Here is a 15460-nt window from a genome sequence, read left to right on the forward strand (position 1 = left end):
TATTCGGCTCATGGTTGGTTGTGAAATGCCAGACCGATCCGCAATCTCCCGTTGGAATGTTCCAGTGGCCAAAAATCCCAGGGTGGAGAGGACTTGGGTATGCACTGGGATGGCATTGGTGCGTTTTGGCTCCCTTTCTAATACTGGAGAGAGTTGGTGGCAGAGATACAATAAAATACGCCTTGGAAAACAAAATCTACTAATAAACCAGCAAAAAAATCTGCACACTTATTGAAAACACACTCCATGCGTAATGCAGCTTGTGCCAGATCCTCCAGCAACGCAAGATTTGCCATTTTGGACAAGTCACAATGCCTCAGTGTTGCCTTTTATATTATTTAACTGGTTTAACTAAATTGCCTCCAACCTTACATTCCACTCTCTTTCTAATTTACTTTATTATTTAATTAGGCTTAAATGGTTTCATGTTTATTAATTTGATAGCACCCTGAGAAAACTATTAGTTGCTTAAGTGTCTATAAAATAAATACATGAATAAACTATTAATGTATTATTTTTTCTTCATAGTTTATGATTTGGTCCAGTATGTCTATCCTTTCTCCATTTGGTGGATGGTATTTCATAACGATAACCCCCATCTCCACTTCCCCAAACGGCCCACAGACAATAAACAACTCATTGACCACTCAAGAGCACAGCATTCCTAGCATTATGGATCCCCCCTCCCCATCCCCCACCATAGACTCCAACTCTGAACCCATACCCCTGGACTCCTCTAATGTAATCCAGACCCTAGTCGAGTTCCACCATTGGGCCTGCAGCCAGCCAGAAACCCTTGGTGTGACGGCAGTACTCCCAAACTGCCCAGTCAGCACACCTACTGCCAAGTTGTATAAACCTAGCAATGTTTCAGTTAAAATCTTGTACAGGAATTCCTCTATCTTTCTTACCAACAGGAGGAGCCAGATCAGGGGTTAAGATTTGGACCGGCAGCTCCAGGGTCAGATGATGATGATGGGCCAAACAATGAGCAACACCCCAAAAATATTCCATCTGAGCCCTCCCAAAATTCGCCATGCCGTTGCCCCCCTGTACAACTGGAGCCTCAATACACCGACCCCAGTCCCAACCCCAGCACCAACCTCCACAGAAACCATTTTATTATAAATCCAGACCAAAATGCAAGGTGCTAGATTTGAATTTCCAGGGAAACAACCAACACAGGTGTTGGGAGACTCCAATGTGAAAAGAATCCCCCCCATTCCACAACCCAAACATACAAGTTGACAGCTACCCCGGTGCAACTTTTTACAATTTCACCAAGGTCCTAGAGAAAACACCAGCACAGTGGTTCTCTCAGTTGGCATACAAAACTTCAATCAAGCAGATTGCATCCATGCACAACAAAGCCAGAGCCACTTTCCCCATTATTAACCACTCACACCTCCTTTCCCCAAAACCAGAAACAAAACCTTGAAGTAATTAATGGTTACATCGCCACACATGGCCCATTCCTCCTGGAGATCCCCCATGACACATTTCACACAACAACAGACCTCACATTGGACAACAACCACAGCAGGCCTCATTTTTAAGAATTGGTGTCATCCACATTTAGAATAGGTTGCACACACATTTTGAATCACCCTAGCCACACCACGTTGACTTCTCCCCACCCTCCCTCCCCCAGTTCCTTCTTTAGATCCTCCAGCAGAGGGAGAAGATCCCACTTCCTTATCCAACATCATGAACTTGTCAGTCTTTTCAACTTACAGCAGTACAGGCCTAACACCTGGAGAGAGGGTTTTCCCATCCCATCAAATTAAACTGGGAGGAACTTCACAGGGACACCCACAACTACCACAGACTACTTAAACTTTTAAACTATTTTGACTATGAGACAAATGACAATTACTTAGAGTTGAAGTCGGAAGTTTACATACACCTTAGCCAAATACATTTAAACTTAGTTTTTCACAATTCCTGACATTTAATCCAAGTAAAAATGCCCTGTCATAGGTCAGTTAGGATCACCACTTTATTTTAAGAATGTGAAATGTCAGAATAATAGAGAGAATGATTTGTTTCAGCTTTTATTTCTTTCGTCACATTCCCAGTGGGTCAGAAGTTTACATACACGTAATTAGTATTTGGTAGCATTGCCTTTAAATTGTTTAACTTGGGTCAAACGTTTCAGGTCGCCTTCCACAAGCTTCCCACAATACGTGGGGGAAATTTGGCCCATACTCCTGACAGAGCTGGTGTAACTGAGTCAGGTTTGTAGACCTCCTTGCTCGCACACACTTTTTCTGTTCTGCCCACAAACTTTCTATAGGATAAGGTCAGGGCTTTGTGATGGCCACTCCAATACCTTGACTTTGTTGTCCTTAAGCCATTTTGACACAACTTTGGAAGTATGCTTGGGGTCATTGTCCATTTGGAAGACCCATTTGTGACCAAGCTTTAACTTCCTGACTGATGTCTTGAGATGTTGCTTCAATATATCCACATAATTTTTCTACCTCATGATGCCATCTATTCTGTGAAGTGCACCAGTCCCTCCTGCAGCAAAGCAACCCCACAACATGATGCTGCCACCCCCGTGCTTCACGGTTGGGATGGTGTTCTTCAGCTTGCAAATCTCCCCCTTTTTCCTCCAAACATAACGATGGTCATTATGGCCAACCAGCTCTATTTTTGTTTCATCAGACCAGAGGACATTTCTCCAAAAAGGACAATCTTTGTCCCCATGTGCAGTTGCAAACCGTAGTCTGGGTTTTTTATGGCAGTTTTGGAGCAGTGGCTTCTTCCTTGCTGAGTGGCCTTTCAGATTATGTCGATATAGGACTCGTTTTACTGTGGATATAGATACTTTTGTACCTGTTTCCTCCAGCATCTTCACAAGGTCCTTTGCTGTTGTTCTGGGATTGATTTGCACTTTTCACACCAAAGTACGTTCATCTCTAGAAGACAGAACGCGTCTCCTTCCTGAGCGGTATGACGGCTGCGTGGGCCGATGGTGTTTATACTTCCGTACTATTGTTTGTACAGATGAACATGGTACCTTCAGGCATTTGGAAATTGCTCCCAAGGATGAACCAGACTTGTGGAGGTCTACAATTATTTTTCTGAGGTCTTGGCTGATTTCTTTAGATTTTCCCATGATGTCAAGCAAAGAGGCACTGAGTTTGAAGGTAGGCCTTGAAATAAATCCACAGGTACACCTCCAATTGACTCAAATGATGTCAATTAGCCTATCAGAAGCTTCTAAAGCCATGACATCATTTTCTGGAGTTTTCCAAGCTGTTTAAAGGCACAGTCAACTTAGTGTATGTAAACTTCTGACCCACTGGAATTGTGATACATTGAAATAATGTGTCGGTAAACAATTGTTGTAAAAATTACTTGTCATGCACAAAGTAGATGTCCTAACCGACTTGCCAAAACTATAGTTTATCAACAACAAATTTGTGGAGTGGTTGAAAAACGAGTTTTAATGACTCCAACCTAAGTGTATGTAAACTTCCAACTTCAACTGTGATATATATATATATATATATATATATATATATATATATATATATATATATATACTGCTCAAAAAAATAAAGGGAACACTTAAACAACACAATGTAACTCCAAGTCAATCACACTTCTGTGAAATCAAACTGTCCACTTAGGAAGCAACACTGATTGACAATAAATTTCACATGCTGTTGTGCAAATGGAATAGACAACAGGTGGAAATTATAGGCAATTAGCAAGACACCCCCAATAAAGGAGTGGTTCTGCAGGTGGTAACCACAGACCACTTCTCAGTTCCTATGCTTCCTGGCTGATGTTTTGGTCACTTTTGAATGCTTTCACTCTAGTGGTAGCATGAGACGGAGTCTACAACCCACACAAGTGGCTCAGGTAGTGCAGCTCATCCAGGATGGCACATCAATGCGAGCTGTGGCAAGAAGGTTTGCTGTGTCTGTCAGCGTAGTGTCCAGAGCATGGAGGCGCTACCAGGAGACAGGCCAGTACATCAGGAGACGTGGAGGAGGCCGTAGGAGGGAAACAACCCAGCAGCAGGACCGCTACCTCCGCCTTTGTGCAAGGAGGAGCAGGAGGAGCACTGCCAGAGCCCTGCAAAATGACCTCCAGCAGGCCACAAATGTGCATGTGTCTGCTCAAATGGTCAGAAACAGACTCCATGAGGGTGGTATGAGGGCCCGATGTCCACAGGTGGGGGTTGTGCTTACAGCCCAACACCGTGCAGGATGTTTGGCATTTGCCAGAGAACACCAAGATTGGCAAATTCGCCACTGGCGCCCTGTGCTCTTCACAGATGAAAGCAGGTTCACACTGAGCACATGTGACAGACGTGACAGTCTGGAGACGCCGTGGAGAACGTTCTGCTGCCTGCAACATCCTCCAGCATGACCGGTTTGGCGGTGGGTCAGTCATGGTGTGGGGTGGCATTTCTTTGGGGGGCCGCACAGCCCTCCATGTGCTCGCCAGAGGTAGCCTGACTGCCATTAGGTACAGAGATGAGATCCTCAGACCCCTTGTGAAACCATATGCTGGTGCGGTTGGCCCTGGGTTCCTCCTAATGCAAGACAATGCTAGACCTCATGTGGCTGGAGTGTGTCAGCAGTTCCTGCAAGAGGAAGGCATTGATGCTATGGACTGGCCCGCCCGTTCCCCAGACCTGAATCCAATTGAGCACATCTGGGACATCATGTCTCGCTCCATCCACCAACGCCACGTTGCACCACAGACTGTCCAGGAGTTGGCGGATGCTTTAGTCCAGGTCTGGGAGGAGATCCCTCAGGAGACCATCCGCCACCTCATCAGGAGCATTCCCAGGTGTTGTAGGGAGGTCATACAGGCATGTGGAGGCCACACACACTACTGAGCCTCATTTTTACTTGTTTTAAGGACATTACATCAAAGTTGGATCAGCCTGTAGTGTGGTTTTCCACTTTAATTTTGAGTGTGACTCCAAATCCAGACCTCCATGGGTTGATAAATTGGATTTCCATTGATTATTTTTGTATTTAATAAGATTATTTCATTCATTCAGATCTAGGATGTGTTATTTTAGTGTTCCCTTAATTTTTTTGAGCAGTATATATATATATATATATATATATATATATATATATAAAAACCGTGCCAATTCACAGTGCTAGTCATGTTAAGGTTAGCTGCCTTGCTGATTGAGAATTAGCGTTAGCTCACAGTGAAGATCTCAAACGACAACACTGGTGTCAAGTGTTTTTCTATTTGTTTTATTTATTGAAATGTGGGTTCTTTTTCTGAGCCATCCAATCTTTTCTGTGGACTTCCAGATGTTTGTGTGTGTTTTGGGTCATTCTCACTGATCGTGTCATTGCTAGCTAGCTTGCTAGGTAGATTCAGTTGCTAGCCAATCAGCTAAGTGTACTGTGCAAGCCCTGAACTCGTTGTTATGGCAACCAAATGGCAGCTAGCACAGTGAGAACAAGACCCTGCGTTGCAGAGGCAAAGCCAGGCCTATTTTGCATTTTTTGTGCAGATTGTTTTGTTTTTTATGGGGGGGGGGGGATATTTATTTTCTTCCATTTTCTTTCCAATAAAATCGTATCTGAAGTTGAGTGCATCCCTGTTGGGCTTCCCTGCATACCTGGATGAGAAGAGTGAGAGGATATGGGACCTGATGGAGAGGAATTTGAACCAGTTGGAGGAGAGAGGCACAGCACTGCTCTTCTAGCAGCTATCCAGGCCCAGCAGCAAAGCCGGAGGAGAGAAGTGCCAGCGGCGGTGACCAGACCAACAATGGTGACCTCAGCGACGATACCCCCATTGAACCCTACATCAACTATGCCACCGGCTATGGTGAGCCCCCCAATAACGGTGCCTCCAGCAACGGTGAGATCTCCGATGATGCACCCTGCTGCTCGCGCTGAGGTCACTGCCCTTGACACCAGGCAAGGCCCCCACCCTGCGGCTCGCTCCGAGGTTACTGCCCTCGACACCGGGCAAGGCCCCCACCCTGCGGCCCGCTCAGAGGTCACTGCCCTCGACACCGGGCAAGGCCCCCACCCTGCGGCTCGCTCCGAGGTTACTGCCCTTGACACCGGGCAGAGTCACCCCTCTGCCTCTATTGACGGTGTTGATACAGGCACCACCAGACCTGTACTTCAGCCAGCCCATGCAGTTACCCTGGGCCTCCAGGGTGAAGATCAGTGTGCCCCCACTGAACATTCTGTGTGTCTGGACATTCCTCTGAAAATCTCAGGCACTACAGTTGTGCTGCCCCAGTCCAAAAGTGCAGACCTTCTAACACTACACACCCCACCCACCAAGTTCATGTCATGTGCTTTCCAGCTCAGCCAGGCAGAGACAGTCTGTTTAGAATAAATAAGGACTGTTACATCGTTGTTTTGTTGAATACGGGACATGTTATCTGTTTTCAAATTATGAACCTACTATGCGATTCTAATTGCTTTACCTGTTTACTCTGCAAAGTGTTTTTAGAAAATGTTGTATTGTTCCCGCCTTTAGTATAGGTGCCTGAAGGAACTCAGCACTGCTGGAGGGGGATAGGGTTGTGAATGCAGATATACCCCTTTTATGTCCTGTGTAACTGTCACTTCGGGCAGTTGATTTGTTCTGTGCTGGAGCTAGTCCTTAAAAGTGTGTGTTTGTGCACAATAAACATCAAGGAAAGAAGGTTTGTTGTGATCTTCCACACACGACCTCCACAGCAACTGTGCAGTGAGTTATTAGTTAGCTAGAGTCACAGTGCTAGCCAGGTTCAGGCTAGCTGCTGAGGTGATATAGCATTAGCTAACGTGTTCTCACACTCAATGAAGATCTCAAAACACAAAACATGTTCTGAGAAAAACACAGATCTGCTATGTATACAGTCAGTATTTGTTAACATGAAATTGAAAATAGGATGTCACATATCTCATTATATCGAATGAGTCACATCTGGATTCAGAATTTGTCAAGATATGGTGCATATCCACAAAACTACAAATATGCATTGGAAATGGCCTGTATTCTCTAGAATATCAAAAATGTATAATGTAAAGATATCCTCTGATAGCAACCCTTTTCACCCAGTGTAATCTTGACATAACCATAGCCTTAAGTTCATCGCAGCCTTAACCTTTGCCCTAACCGTCTCTGTGTGTGCGCGTGCATAATGTAGAAGAGTATTTATGTTAGCTAGTTTGACACTTCTATTAAAAGTGGATTCTGATGAAAAAACGATTAAATATGCAATGTACCACATAACAACTCTATGATTAAAACATCAAAGCCATTTAAGATACAAGTAAGAATTCCGTTGCTATCCTCCCCCTATTGACATGATCATGCAAGGACCCTTCTTGCACATTCCCCTGTAGCCTTTTCCTAGCCTACAGCACATTTGAGAACTTATGTGAGACTCATTATTTGCAATATATTTTATTGGGAGTATTTCCACAGGAAAAATCAAGTTTAAACATAGAATCCTGACTAAAGTAGGGCTAGATCTGTAGGCTTCTGTATATTTACAGTAAAGTAGTTCCAGTAAGATGAATGTTTGACTCAGAAATATTGCTAAGACAACATAATAGAAGCCTTAATTAGATAATACAATAAAACCGAGATCATTTGAATTTGGTCACGTCTACAAACATCGCGATATATTTTTCCCTTTCTGGTGCAAGGTCAGCTGATCAATTTTACTTCACCGTGGAAACCACAGAGTTTCTAAACCCAGAGACGCAACGTCGAGAGACTTCCCAGGAACGCAAACTTGGGAGACCAGGCCTGGGTTTGAGAAGTCAATGGGCGCGTTCGAGTCGATCACGTTTGTCAAGTTGTTGACCGTCATTGGTCGCCACCTTCCAAAGTGTGTTGTTGCATTCTAGGGCAAAATATTTTCAGACTTGCGTTTACATGTTGACTGCATGAACTTTACAAAGATCATGTTCTCAAAGGTCATGAAGTTGACTGCATTTGCTCTTCACCAACTTCATTGTGTGAGGCTCTATTTTTATTAGGGTGCTTTTGTTTGACCAACGTGAATGTGACCGAAGACATAAAAGGGGAACCAATTTCAAATCAGTCACATACACATGTTTAGCAGATGTTATTGCGGGTGCAGCGAAATGCTTGTGTTTCTAGCTCCAACAATTTGCTACAGTAAATATTAAAAAAATGTATGTGATATGAGGCTCTCTCTCTCTCACACACTAATTGATTGTATAATGTGCACACATATGATTTCAGTTTGTGAGTGTGTGATATGGGTGTTGGAGACATAAATTAAACCTTTTATAAACAATGGCAACACTGCCATGTTGATCTGAGCCTTGTTGTTGGAAACCCACATTAGTGTCAGACATTCAGCTGTCACTGACGCACTTTCACCGACTTTCGTCTACAGTCAGTTGTGCCATCGTACATACATTTATTTTGTCCCCCCCCACACCAAACGCGATCACGACACGCAGGTTAAAATATCAAAACAAACTCTAAAATCAATTGCATTAATTTAGGGACAAGTCGAAAAGCATTAAACATTTATGGAAATTTAGCTAGCTAGCGTGCACTTGCTAGCTAATTTGTCCTATTTAGCTAGCTTGCTGTTGCTAGCTAATTTGTCCTGGGATATAAACATTGAGTTGTTATTTTACCTGAAATGCACAAGGTCCTCTACTCCGACAATTAATCCACACTTAAACCGGTAAACCTAATTGTTTCTAGTCATCTCTTCTCCTTCTAGGCTTTTTCTTCTCTTGACTTTATATTGCGATTGGCAACTTTCATAAATTAGGTGCATTACCGCCACTGACCTTGTTCGTCTTTCAGTCACACATGTGCAGTATAACCAATGAGGGGATGGCACATGGGTACCTGCTTCTATAAACCAATGAGGAGATGTGAGAGGCAGGACTTGCACCGTAACTGCGTCACAAATATAACTGACTTCTATTTTAGCCCTTGGCAACGCAGACGCTCGCGAGCAGTGTGGGTGCAATAATTGAATAATATAGATTTCTACATTTATTTTGCAACGCTCGCGCATGCGACGTAGTCAGCCTGTTAGCCTTACAACTTAAACGCGCCCAATGAGAGCATTGAAAAACAAATTCTCGAAATCTGAAGGCACTAGCTAGATTCGAGCCAATGTCTTAAGTAGCGGAACATGTTATTACTCCAGCCTCGTGAAAGTGACACGTTTTCATTTTCGTCAAAAACAACTTTATATCTAAGGAGTGCCTTTTTGATGGCATGCACAAACACATTTCGGCGAGACGACCTTTAGACCCGGTGAACGTGTCTGCGCATGCGCCTAGTTAACCAACGTCGCAATGACATCGCCTACAACTTGATTGGGGAGAAGCAGTTACTGCATATCTTCATACTGTCTTTGGTAGGAACGACAGATGGCTGAGTAGCTAGCTGTTGTAGCAAAATTAGCCAACAAAATAACGCAATCACTGGTACAAGTGACACCTAACGTTGATCTCGACAGTTTCAGGTAATTTTCGGAAAATAGTCTAAATCTTATTACATTTAAGTCAGACAGTCCACGCAGATAATCTCTAACGTTCGCTAAACAGAATGCTTTTTGAGCTAGCTATCTAGGCACATACTAAGCTACCGTTACTAGTTAGCTTGCTAACAAGCAAGTGCCGAACATTCTAGTGGAGGCAGTCCTACATTAGCTAATAGCTAACGTACATTAGGCTAGCCCGGTTTATTCACTGACATTAGCCAGCTTGCTAACGTTTCCTCAATTAATTAAATAAAGCCAACACATTTGTTTGCTATTTATCATTTCCTGGATCTGTCTCACTTCTGGCTAATAATTCTTATCTTCAGCTATGTTAGCTGGACAGCGCCTGTGTTCCGTCAATGCTAATTTACAACTGAACAAATGTTGATGAATTGTCATCTAACTAACCTAGTTAACGTTAACTAGCTAACGTTAAGTCTGATAACTAACATTTGCTTGATTCAGTTTAAACGTTTTAGCTTACTAACTAGTTTTGATGTTAACGTCTTTACTGCACATATCAAAAACAGCTCATGAACATGTCATGCTTGGCTTGCAAGCCAAGTGACTGTCTTCTGCCTGTTAATCTGTGAACATATTCTCAGATCACTAGCCTTAGCATCCAAGGTTTCACTAAATCTATCATTATGAAACCATTTTTCAAGAGGCACAGAGATCAAGTTGGCCTAAACCTGAAAGAGAGAGAACTTAGCAGCATTGTATCATTCTTGCCAGTTCAAGTGGGCTTGCAATGTCAGGGCGCCCGAAGTTATTCATTAAACGGTGTCTTTGTGTTTCTCTTTTCAGGGATAAACCAGAGTCAAGAAGATGGCTGACACAGAGCAAACAAGTGCCCCTCCTCCCCCTCAATTAGGGACAGTGGTGAGTAATCATGCACTTCGACTTCATCAGATCATAGATTGTATTTGTTAGGCTGGATTTATACTCCACTAGACATACCTCCTCCCCACACACATTTCGCTGCATGTCATAGGTTGTAACTTTATGCACGCTCTAGTGACATTTTGTTACCGTGAATGTTTGGTGGAGGATAAATCCAGCCTGAAGCCTAACTTAGTTGAATTTCAAAAACATGCAAATGTTTGCAGCCCCAAATTTGTAGTGCAACTCAAGGGAAACTATTTTTACGTATTCAATTGCATCCCTGCATTGCGTTATTGCAGTAAGGTAGACATTCGTTTTTTTTGCTCTCACATTTTGGCTTATTTTGAAATACAGATGGGGTGCGTGCTACGCTACTGCTCATAACTATAAGTTAAGCATAACTATAAGAAATCTAAGATATGTCAAATAAATTATATTCAGCTCAGGGCTCCAGCGATGCATTTGGTTTAATAACTTTCTAGCAAAGTGGCTAGATGTCAAGCTTCTTGGTTGCAGCAGAGGCGATCAAGATCCCTGTTGCCTAAATTGTTTTTGCGCCCCTTGTGTGCACATTCGGTAATGCTGTATACCCCGGTATGGTACAAAAACTGTATGAAAATCTGGATTACCGCAACCCTAGTTCTCATACTGATACTATATAGGCCTATGGTTGTGATTCTACAGTCGATGATGATTTAGTCTAGTTTTTTGTATCTTGTGAACTTGAATGTACTTTTTTTTTCATTTTTTCCCCACAGCAATTCATGTTGGCTAACAAACTAGAGACGGCAATGTGGCTCTCGCGGCTCTTCACCGTCTATTGCTCAGTAATGTTCATTCTACCTCTCTTAGGGTAAGGGTCAATGCTCCAATTGTTTGCTTTGTCTATATTTCTATTTAGAAAGTAGTACTCTATGGTAGGGACTGGTTATTGGGTTTGGTTTTCTACTGCAGTTTGGGTTTTTGCATTATTGTTAATATTTACTCAGTTCCAGGGATAATATTTTTCTTCATGTGCACATAGCAATATGGAAACAATACCTGACAGGGACAACCAATGTATAACTGCTAAATGAAGATGTTTTACTAATGGTATTATCTAATGTCTGGAATGATCACCTGATCCCACCACATACTCACTTTTGTAGCATTTGTGGTCAAAACTGTTCCACCATTTTGATATACTCCCAAATGTATACTGAACAAAAATAGGAACCCAACATGTAAAGTGTTGGTCCTGGGTTTCATGAGCTGAAATAAAAGATCCCAGAAATGTTCCATATGCACAAAAAGCTTATTTCTCTCAATTTCCCCCCACATTTGTTTACATCACTGTTAGTGAGCATTTCTCCTTTGCCAAGATAATCCATACACCTAACAGGTGTGGCTCATGAGCATTACCTCACCTCACGAGCATTACACAGGTGCACCTTGTGCTGGGGGACAATAAGAGGTCACTGTAAAAAGTGCTGTTTTGTCACAACACAATGCCACAGATGTCAAATGTTGAGGAAGTGTGTAATTGGCATGCTGACTGCAGGAATGTCCACCAGGGCTGTTGCCAGAGAATGTAATGTTAATTTCCATACCATAAGCCGCCTCCAACGTAGTTTTAGATAATTTGGCAGTACGTCCAACTGGCCTGACAACCGCAGACCACGTGTAACCACGCCAGCACAGGACCTCCACATCTATTATCTTCACCTGTGGGATCGTCTCAGACCAGCCACCTGGACAGCTGATGAAACTGAGGAGTATTTCTGTCTGTAATAAAGCCCTTTTGTGGGGGGGGGAACAAATTCTGATTGGCTGGGCTTGACTCTCCAGTGGGTGGGCCTATGCCTTCCCAAGCCCACCCTACCCAGTCATGTGAAATCCATAGATTACGACTTAATATATTTATTTAAATTGACTGATTTCCTTATGAACTGTAACTCGGTGAAATTGTTGAATTTAAAAAATATATTTTAGTTCAGTATAGTTTTTTAAATGTTATTTATTTCACCTTTATTTAACCAGGTAGGCTAGTTGAGAACAAGTTGTCATTTACAACTGCGATCTGGCCAAGATGAAGCAAAGCAGTTCGACACATACAACAACACAGTTACACATGGAATAAACATAGTCAATAATACAGTAGAAAAAAATCTATATACAGTGTGCAAATGAGGCAAGATAAGGGAGGTAAGGCAATAAATAGGCCATGGTGGTGAAGTAATTACAATATACCAATTAAACACTGGAGTGATTGATTGTGCAGAAGATGAATGTGCAAGTAGAGATAGTTAACCAGTCTGAGTTTCCTCAGAGTAATTCATTTCTCTTCTTGACATTTTCCAGACCCCAGGCGGCTGCCAATTTCTATCAGCGTGCGCTGCTGGCCAACGCCCTCACTAGTGCGCTGCGGCTGCACCAGCGGCTTCCTCACTTCCAGCTCAGCAGAGCCTTCCTAGCCCAGGCACTCCAAGAGGACAGCTGTCACTACCTGCTGTACTCCCTCATCCTGGTCAACTCTTACCCCATTACAAGTATCCTCTCAACCATACACAAAGGCCTTATCACCATAGTATCACCATGCCTTGGTTGTTGTCATAATGGTCTCTGATAAAGCTAGAGTTTGGTATATCACCTACAAACTGGTTTGGGGAGAAGGCCAATTTTGTTGCAGGAAGGTTTTGTAATGATTGGGGGTCGTGGTTTCAGTTATGCAAACCTACTAAACCTATTAACAAGAAGGCATTGCTTGACAGCACTATTTGATGCTGACCTTAAATGTGTTTATTTTGCACTGTTGTACATTTTTAATGCTGTTTGCCACTTAACCGCAGTCTACAGTGAGCATATTCCCAGTCTTCCTCTTCTCGTTGCTTCATGCAACCACCTACACAAAGAAGGTTCTTGACGTAAGTATCCTCTCTTGATTCCAAAACATATTTCAATATTCACGAAGCCATAAAAAGCCAGTTGGGTAAAGCATAACCAACACTCGAAAAAGGGTATTTTATAAAATACACCCGTTTTGGCTAGGTAAAATAGTAATTTTGCACATTTCTCCTCATTAGACATTTCCCATTTTAGGGCATTAATGGAAAATGTACAATGTGTGAGGTGCTGTATAACTGTGCTAGTTTAGACATGTGGTGATCCTGATGTGTATAATTCCCCATTTAGGCAATGGGCCCCAATAGCCTTCTCTTCATGAGGAACTTCCTCAACAAGCTCTCGGCCAACCAGCAGAACATCCTGAAGTTCATCGCCTGCAATGAGATCTTCCTCATGCCAGCCACCATATTCATGCTCTTCAGGTATGTTTCTATTTCTTGGTAAATTTCTCAGCACATTTGATTGGTACCTTAGACTGAAGTCAGATTAGGGTTTTTCCTTCTTAGTTGATGTTTTACAATACCACTATGAACTGAGATGATTAGTCACTTGATTAACTCTTGGTTACTCCAGTCACTTGATTAACTCTTGTTCTTTGTGTTTACAGTGGCCAGGGAAGCTTGCTGCAGCCTTTCATTTACTACAGGTTTCTAACTCTCCGCTATACCTCAAGGAGAAACCCATATTGCCGGTAAGTAGCCTCATTTGAATTTTGTGCAGAAATTTTAATATGTAGGATAATTGTACAATATCAAATATGGCGAATTGTGTGTTTCTAGGTATATGATGTTGATTAAATCATTTCTCAAACCATCATTTCCCCCTATCCCCTAATCTCCCTGTCCACCCCTCCCAGCACCCTGTTCTCAGAGCTGCGGATTCTGCTGGAACATTTCGTCATGAAGCCCGCCTGCCCCGCCTTCTTCAGAAAGATGTGCCTCAACAGTATCTCCTTTATGAGCCGCCTGGCCCCCACCGCAGTGTGACCTTACTTCCTGTTCCCACACAACCATAGTTTGTACTCTAAGGGGCGTGGCAGCATTTCAACTCGAGAGGGACGGACGAACAACAACTTTGAGAGCAAGGAAAAAAACCTTTTGAATGTTAGTCTGGTCTGTCTTCCTGCTGCTCTGTTCATATGCTACAGCGGAGGCTGAGGCTCGGACTGCGACGCACTGAAAACTGATTGTTTTCAATATGGCTTTATGGAACAGCCGAACACTCACTCCCCCCCTTCTCTCTCTCTCTTTGGGAATAAACACCAGCTGACTATTTGATGTGTTCTACTTCTAAGGATTGACCTTGTGATGGTTAAATGTCTTTGTCATGGAAAATACTTGTTCTTATCTTTAAAAAAAAATACTAACTTCTGAGATTAGATCATTAAATTGTACTATACATAGTTGCAGTCATTTTTTTTTAAATAGCCAAATACTGTGCTTTTCAAAGGCGATGTCAGTTGCTCTGTATTTTATTTTTTACATCCACTAATTCCATTTTATGTTTGTTTTCTTACACGGAAAGCATTGGTTATGATTTTGTCTTAACACATTTCTACTCTTTGAAGTTGAAATGTGATCTATGCCACATAACTCACTATTTAAAAAATGTGTTGGCAGTGTCAAAAGGGCCCTGAAATGAGAAAGCAACATTTTGAAGACTTTAATGGTACAAGGACATGTAGGATTTTTGGCTGAAATGAATCAGTTTCACTATACCAGCATTTCCTCAGTCTGCACAAAGCACATGTTTTAGCAGGAAATGTGAAGGACTAGGCTGGTTTCAAATACAAGTTTATATTTGCATTTCTAATAGGTTTTCTAATTGAAAATCTATTTAAATTCAGGTTCAATTTAACTGATTTGTAGCTAATATCGCTATAGTTTTCCAATTCAGTTCACGCCCATGTTAAATGTCTTTATTTACTTGTAGAGAAACTGTTTGTATAGCTCTGGAATACATTTCTCCATTCTCTTAAATCAAAAAAATGAAAGAATTGACCTTGTTGAATGAGATTTCTAACCTCCATATTCACTAATATAAACATGATTCGTATCAATTAGTATTCTTTGACTCATTTTTGGAGCATTGGTGATTTTATTGATTTGGTTCTTAGAGGATGGCCACTTTCTACTATCCAGGTAGAGAAAAATACCGGAACTGCTAAACCATTCAGAATCAAGGTTGAATCACACCACA

General features: G+C 42.3%; 1 protein-coding gene across 1 annotated transcript; it reads left to right on the forward strand.

Moving 5' to 3' along the window:
* Positions 1-9170: 9170 nt before the first annotated feature.
* Positions 9171-15320, forward strand: LOC106604543 (transmembrane protein 33). Its single transcript, XM_014199281.2, has 8 exons — positions 9171-9475; positions 10301-10375; positions 11137-11231; positions 12719-12906; positions 13214-13281; positions 13550-13683; positions 13869-13952; positions 14118-15320. The coding sequence occupies exons 2-8, from the start codon at positions 10322-10324 to the stop codon at positions 14245-14247; spliced, it is 753 nt and encodes a 250-aa protein (XP_014054756.1). The 5' UTR covers positions 9171-9475; positions 10301-10321; the 3' UTR covers positions 14248-15320.
* Positions 15321-15460: the final 140 nt, after the last annotated feature.

Source organism: Salmo salar, chromosome ssa05 (assembly GCF_905237065.1).
Source record: "Salmo salar chromosome ssa05, Ssal_v3.1, whole genome shotgun sequence".
Lineage (NCBI taxonomy): Eukaryota > Metazoa > Chordata > Actinopteri > Salmoniformes > Salmonidae > Salmo > Salmo salar.